Here is an 8,175-nt window from a genome sequence, read left to right on the forward strand (position 1 = left end):
ACTAAAAAGACCATAATACGAAAGAAATCAAATGAATACTCTCATTCTTTGTACATACTTTCTGGTACATACATTCCGTGGTATACTGAGTTGGATTGCTCATCTTGCCCTCCTAAATTGCACAAATTTTAATTTTTAGATTTTTATGGTCCTGTACATCGCTAATTAGATAGTAGTTACACAAGAAAGGTGTTGCATTCATATAAAAATACTCTTATGTATTTATTTCTTTAACATGGCTTATGTAGATAATACTCCTCATTGACTAGGAACACACAATCCTTCATTCCATCAGACTAAAATTATTGTGAAGTGTCTATGAGCACCTTAAGGTTAGTGTATCTTCTTATCTGTGCCTTCTCCTTGGTGATAGTTGTATTCATTATTCTTTTCCTCTGCTTCACTGACTGGCCCACTTTTACAGCATAGTTGCTTTGAGCCCTTCGAATGTGAAGCAGAGAGAAGTCCAGGTAATGTTGCATTTCTCTATCTCTGCAGGTGATTGTCTGGGGAGACTATGGCAGAATGGACCACAAATGCTTTATGGGTGTGGCTCAGATCTTGTTGGAAGAACTCGACCTGTCCAGCATGGTGATCGGATGGTACAAATTGTTCCCACCGTCCTCACTGGTGGATCCCACACTCACTCCCCTCACCCGGCGGGCTTCCCAGTCATCTCTGGAAAGTTCAACTGGGCCTCCCTGTATTCGATCATAGTGAACTCATACCAGAGTCATTCCAATAAAACTCTACTTTTCAGGATAATAATCTGAACCACATATTTCATGATCGAAAGCATTGTTGGAGACAGACAATCAACTTGTGTTTTGCCTGTAGTCGTTTTTCAATAATATGTCCCAATTGTTATTTAAAACATGGCTTCATATGACAGAACAAGGCAATCTATCAAATTTACAGGAAGAATCAACATGCTGGTGAGAGTCACTGATGCTTCTAACAAATAGAAAAAGAGGAAACTTTAAATCCACGCATACACGTACACACACACATGCACACACACACACACCATATTGAACAAACTGGAAACTCTCACTCTGTGAAAAGTTGTATTCTACACGTTTCTGCACAGACCACAAGCAGTGTTATTTCCCTGATGTTTGAGTTGTTTTGTTCTTTTGTGTGTTTTGTTTATTTGTGTGTTGTTTGTTGGTTTTCGTTTCTTTTTTGTTTTGTTTTCACCACATCTGTTATTTCCACTAGTTTTTTTTGGCTGTGTCATGACAGGCCTCATGATGCTAACAGAGATTCTTCCCTTCTTTTTTCCAAAAGTACCAAAAAAAAGGGCTGAAGTAGTCTCTGTAGCATCTCCCCAAAGTGTTAAACAGCTACATAAGGTGAAGCCAAGGAAGGGTTTCACTAGCTTTCATTTTATAATTATTTAAAGTCTTATGTGTGGATACCCAAGAGACAAAAAGTTATCTTCCAAAATAAATAATCACAGAAGTACTTTTTTAATGAAGAGCCTATCTGTTTGCATTCTAGAAAATTAATTTATGGTTTCCATTGTTTTGCATGGAAGACTTTTAAAGAAGTCAATCTGCAACTAATGCTGGGGACTAAAACTAACTGCATAATTGTACTTTGAAAACACTCCTTGTAATGCCTTTTTCTTCCTGATATTAAAAAAATGCTCATGTGTATAAACCATACTTTGACTTCCCAAAAATGGTGACTAGGAATGGATTTGAGCCTAAGACACTTTGAGCTACGCCCAGGCTTCTCAGCCATGCCTCAGTGTAGACACACCCATCTGCCCTGGAAAGAGCATGGTATGAGCTGTTCAATATTCCACTGGAAATTCCAGTTGAAATATTCTGCACTAAACTATTGTTTTTATTGAATTTTAGTTTACATTTCTTTGAGATTGATGCAAGCACAAAGCTTGATTTTTTAATGCAAAGTATCTTACTTTTTGGGGGGAAAATAAACAAAATGAACTTTCAATTTGCATTTTCATTTAGTTTCTCTTGGCCTTGAATTTCCCTTGTGACATTCTGTACATGTGCTACAAACTGCAGTCTCTGCAGGTGCATTGATATGTTCTCCCTCCTTTTATGAGTCCCTCCACTTTTGTGATTACACAAATAGAGCAGCATGACTTGGAACTGTTCAGAGCTGCATGCACATTTTGTAAAAAAAAAAAATTTTAAAAAGAAAAGAAACAAAAGGTTATTTAATAATGTATGTTAGTTCCACATAGGCCAGCTTGTATGTTGCATGTACTTGTACAGTTTGCTTGTTAATTACTATACCGAAATAACCAAGAAATCTAAGCCATCCATTTTTGTTATAGACATTTTGCAGGTTTTAGCCAGACTCAGTCTCTGGGTCTGTGGTGAAATGTCTATAGATGGACTTTATTTTTTACCCTCCGGAAAACGTGATGTAGTACGGACCAAATTCCTTCTAATACATATTTTGGTGTAGATTCCTACTATGGGGCTGTAACACATGTAGACACTGTGTACACACTAGGTTTTAATTCATAGACATACTGCCTGCACCAAGTGAATTATTTATTATTATTTACACATGCCAGAATTATCTGCCCATCATTCCACAGGGCACAGATTGACCACTGCTCACCATGCTGAGCAGGAGGAACTGAAGCATTGGTGCACTTCTATTAGATTCCGTTCTGTCTTAGTGGCCAAGAATCAACTGATTATAATTGGGTAGTATCTTTCTATTTTGACCACTTGTCTTAACACTCCCCTGTGCTTTTAAATGAAATTCCAATTCATGTATGTAAACATGTTTAATAAAATTTACTTTTCATGTCAGTCAGTAGCCATATGTGTTCTATGTCTTGCCAAATTTCCATTGTGGGTTCTATGGTGCAAAATGGGAGCCAGGCCATGGGAAGGGGAGGCTGGGGTTTGTTGTCTGCTGTGGGCATTTGACTTGACTTGTCACTGCACTATATTATGTCTTAATCGATGGCCCAAAGGGTACTTTGCATCACATACAAGTTTTCACTTCGTCAGCCTGTCTAAGTGAGCACATGACTATACTTCTGAAAAGTGGCATTATTAAAAATAATAAATCTCAGTAAGAATCAAATGGAAGGTTGTTTTCTGCTGCTGTTTGAATGTGCTAATAAAAGAGACAACTCTATTGTCCAATTGCCAAATTATTTCAAGTACGTGACATATCAAAAAATTGATTCCTGCGTCTCTCATCATAGTATATTTCCTCTTTCCATCTTTTTCTTCTGAACCCATGACTAATTTATATAACTTTGGTTTGGAGGATACCAATTTAACAAAAAATAAGCAATACATTTACACTGAATTATCTTTAATAGAATCTTAGATAATAAAAGTATCTTCAAATATAGATAGATATCCAAAATAATATATTCAAAGAGACATTATTAACTTTTTAGGTTATTTTATTATTTTTTCTTACCTGAAAGTGTGCTCATGTATTTAATAATCATCACCTCTCATGAAACACTTGGTAAGCAAGCACTACTTTCATCTTGCATTGTAGTAAAATAACTTTTGTGATCTAGTCTTGTCTTTCTAAGAGCTCTTAACTTTTTATAGACCATGCTGGCTTTAACTTGTAAAGCAAAGTAAACACAGTTACATCAACATAAAATTTGAGGCAATAAAGAGATTGGAGACATGAATGCATCAGTTATTTATAGTTTTTAAACAGTTGACTGAATTTTACCCTATTAAATCATTCATTTGTTTGGTCTACAAGACACAAGATTATCTGTTAGGCTGGGTCAGTAAGAGGCAAAAACAACTGGTCAGTTCAATTTAAAACAGTCAGATTTAAAGCTGTTTGATGCGCGTGCATTAAGAAAGCTCAGAGCTGGGTGAGGCCAGGAGAAAAGTCTGCCACTGAAACAGGTGATGAGAGTGGGCTTCAGAATTATTGTCTAGACAGAAGGAGAAGAGCAGTAATCTTGCTTCAAACCATATAAAGCTACCCGGTGTTGGGATTTCAGAGCCTACGGTCATGGGAGGAAGGAACCTGAGGAAAGGCAATTTTGCTAAGTCTTCATGGTTTCTTGCTGACTCTGACAACTTATTTCTTGAAATCCCAGCCCCATATGTATCCCAGATAATATATTATCTGATTATACTTAACCAACATTATTAAGAATTTTGTTAAGTACTAGGTATTAAGTACTTAGAATATAAAGTAGCCCTGTATTAAAGTAGCTCCCTGTGTATTGAAAGAGATCATTATATATATAAAGAAATAATTATGATAGCATACAGTAAATCCTCAATGTCATTAAGTTCTGAGAAACTGTGACTTTAAGTAAAATGACATATTAAAAAAACTTTTTTTTTCCTCTGTCAATGTTATCGAGGACCTGCTGTACATTGTTTCACTTAAAATCACAGTTTCCAAGATCAGGTGGTTAAGTTAGTCCAAGTTAGGACTTACTGTATTTGATTTGTATACAAAGGCTATGGGATTATATTTACTCCCTCACAGCAGTCCTATGAGGTAAGTATAGGACCCCTATTTCTCATAGGAGGCTCTGCAGCTTAGACAAGTGAAGCAACAAGCTAAGGTCACATATGCTGAGAGATGAACCAAAGTCTGACCAACTCGGGATCCTGCCATGCTAAGTGCTCTTTGTCCTCTACTAACTGCTGACAGTTAAGCTAGATATTAAAGAATGAAGAGTTCACAAGGTGAGAAAAAATCCTAAGCTATTTCTCTGTGACGAGGCAGCTCCTGGCCAGCTTGGTCTCCCACAAGTTGCCTGAACGACTCTGCCTTACGATGGGGGTGGGGGATAGGAAAAGGAGGCAGGTGGGCTCTTCTCCATTCCCTGAAACCTCTTTGTAAGCCTCTCTCTCTCTCTCTCTCTCTCTCTGTCTCTCTCTCTCTCTTCCTCCCTCTCCCTCTCCCTGCTCTCTCCCCCCTCCCCTGACCACTCACCATTTGCACTATCAAACTTCATGAATACATAATATGCAGACTTCAGGAACAGTTTGAGTAAAGGAGATAGAACAAAGAATTATTCTTTAAATTTTCAAAAGTAGTTTTGTCTACCCTGCCTCCTCCGATTACCCCACCTGCTGCTCATTAATAACCCCAGTCTAGGTTGTCAGACCCAATAAAACAGGGGTCTCCAATCCCTGGGCCACGGACTGGTACTGGTCTGTGGCCTGTTAGGAACTGGGCCACACAGCCAGAGGTGAGCCAGGCAAGTGAGCTCTGCCTCCTGTCAGTTGGCAGCAGCAATAGATTCTCATAGGTGTGTGAACCCTATTATGAACTGTACATGGGAGGGGTCTAGGTAGCATGCTCCTTATGAGATTCTAATGCCTGATGATCTGTCACTGTCTCCCATCACCCCTAGATGGGACCATCTAGTTGCAGGAAAACAAGCTCAGGGCTTCACTGATTCTACATTATGGTGAGTTATATAATTATTTCATTACATATTATAATGTCATAATAGAAATAAAGTGCACAATAAATGTAACGCACTTGAATCATCCTGAAGCCATTCTCCCCCCGGGTCTGGAAAAAACTGTCTTCCACAAAACCAGCCGCTGGTGCCAAAAAGGTTGGTGACTGCTGCTCTATAGCTCTTACCACAGAACTCCTTTAATTAAAGTATATACCTATCTTATCACATACTTGGTGGTCAATTGGTTTTTGTAAATGTAAATGTATTAGTTGGATTTTAAAAACCCACAATTGTCCCATCATTCCAGCAGAATCTCCTTTGGATTATCTTGATCCATGCCTAATGCCGAACAAATATCTCTGACCAGAAAAATGAAATACCTTGATAGACAGGCTTGTGTCAAGAGTCCAGCCCTGGATCTAGGAAATCCAGGAAGTTGCACCCAAACCACATAGAAAAGTTAGGGTAGTTCTCCCAAGGCAATATGGATGCTACTAGAAAAAAGAGAATGCTTCTGCCTTAGAGAAGGACATGTTGGGAAAGTTGTGTCTGCTCTAGATCCATTTTTTCTCTTCTCTCAAGACCTAGGAAAGGTGGGACAAAAATTCTCAAGATTGGCCACACCCAACCACACTCACTCTGATGACACTCATCTTCTCCTCTCTTCCAAATTATGGAGCCACTCATCTGGTGCCTTAAATATTTCTAAGACTCCATACTGACATTTTGAGGAATATGGCATTATAATTATATCTATAGCATGCAGGAAGACATACGGCTAACATAAAATACACTAAAACATATCTGTTAAATGGAATAATAATAACACCTACCTCATACAATTATTTTGAGGATTAAAGTAAATAGTAAATATTACATTTTTAGGACAAAACCTGAATTCATAGTAAGTGGCTTAATAAATGTTAGCACCTATAACCATTATGCATAAACCTAACTTTGTGAAGTCTAAGTTAACCTTGTGAAGACTTCATATGAACACAAAACTCTTGGACAAATCTGGCCTTCATTTCCTGATCATTTATCTGATCCACCACCACTGATACAATGTCCCTTTCCAGTACTGGCAGATAAAAACAGAGGAGGATTTGTCGTCTGTTCAGGTGATAGGAGTGCTAATTTCAATAGCCCATATCACATAATGCTGTCTTCAGGCCATTCTGTGCATCTTCAGTAGGGCTGGTTGTTCCTTCCTTTTCTAGACAAACCTTTGCATTTAGTGAGCACCACCTCTTAGAAGCAGACAGAGAACACCCTCTCTGACCCAGCCCAACAGAACAAGTCTAGCTTTAGAAAATGTGCTTTCTAACCACCATTTTCAGTGCCATTTCCTGGATGATTTCGTTAGCAAGCCTCACAATCTTTCTGTTCCAGAAATTCTCAGCCTCTCAAGGTTCTCTAACTGCCTTCTGCAATGCAAGGTTCCCAACCTATTCTCTACCTGCAAATCTGCTCCCATATCACTGAATTCTCCCCAATTTCTCCAGGAGCAGAGGAACTGAGTCGTTTCACTGAAATTACCACCTTTTTCTCTCTCCTTTTCTGTATAGTCAGTCTAGGTTCTCTCTTCAGATGCTGAATCATCTCTTTCATCCTCCTTTGCATGTACTTTCATTCTATCACTCCTTTCCCTATTTATGTCCCGCAACATGCAACTGCGGCTTTTCTGATTATGTGTGTTATCTTATCTATTCATTCCTCTGCATTTTCCAAGTTCTATCAATACATAAAATCATCAGAAACCACACGCCTACATCACTCTAGCTTGTTCCTGCCATCATGTTCACTCCACCCTAAATTCATGTTTTTTCCTAATGTTTTGCCTTTGGTTTTCATTGTTTATTAAAGATGCTTCTTGCATTGGCTATGCATTTCTGTCAACTATTTTTTCCAGTATGTCACTGAATACTTTTTGCAAATATTTTTGTATGTTTGTTTTACATTTTATTATTTAGTGTCTGAAAAAAGAATTTTTTTCTACTGAGTGGTTGTGTTTTCTTCTACTATAGAGTTCTTTTTTAAGACAAAATATACTATTCTTTATTTTTATCATAGAACAGGCATTTTCAGTCTGTTAAAAAGTATGGAATGGGATCAAGTGTAATTCTAGAGGCTTCTCATGTTTCTTTTTTTATTCCAACTTTTATTATAAGTTAAAGGGTACATGTGCAGGTTTATTACATGGATAAACTGCATGACACTGAAGCTTGAGGTGTCAGCAATCTCATTACCCAGGCTGTAAACATAGCACCCAACAAATGGCTTTTCAGCCCATGGCCCCTCCCTCCCCTCACTAGTTATCTCAGTGTCTATTGTTCCCATCTTTATGTTCATGGGTATTCAGTGTTTAGTTCCCACTTATAAGCGAGAACATGCAGTATTTGGTTTTCTGTTCTTGCCTTAGGTCACTTAGGATAATGGCTTCCAGCTCCATCCATATTGCTGCAAAGAGCATGATTTCATTCTGTTTTATGGCTGCATAGTATTCCATGGTGTATATGTACCACATTTTCTTTATCCAATCCACTGCTGTTGGGCACTTAGGTTGATTCCATTGTCCTTGCTATTTTGAATAGTGCTGCAATGAACATATGGGTGAATGAACTCTTTTCCCTTGGGTATATACCGAGGAGTGGGATTGCTTCTACCATAGGGCACTTAACTTTTCATATGCTTTGGTTCCCTTTGGTGCCTGGTGATACCTATAGACTCCTTCTCAGAATAATGAGGTTAAACTCCTT

The 8,175-nt window shown here is 38.2% G+C and overlaps 1 protein-coding gene across 50 annotated transcripts in view; it reads left to right on the plus strand.

Annotated features, from left to right (window-relative positions):
* The window catches only part of RIMS1 (regulating synaptic membrane exocytosis 1), a 516,521-nt gene extending 513,383 nt beyond the window's left edge, over positions 1 to 3,138 (plus strand). For all 50 annotated transcript variants that reach the window (XM_034962340.3, XM_034962337.3, XM_034962336.3 and 47 more), the window contains one exon: positions 499 to 3,138. In XM_034962340.3, coding sequence (XP_034818231.1) covers positions 499 to 717 — 219 coding nt within the window. In that variant the 3' untranslated portion in view covers positions 718 to 3,138. The remainder of the gene's footprint in view (positions 1 to 498) is intronic.
* Positions 3,139 to 8,175: the final 5,037 nt, after the last annotated feature.

The sequence above is a fragment of the Pan paniscus genome, chromosome 5, assembly GCF_029289425.2.
Source record: "Pan paniscus chromosome 5, NHGRI_mPanPan1-v2.0_pri, whole genome shotgun sequence".
Lineage (NCBI taxonomy): Eukaryota > Metazoa > Chordata > Mammalia > Primates > Hominidae > Pan > Pan paniscus.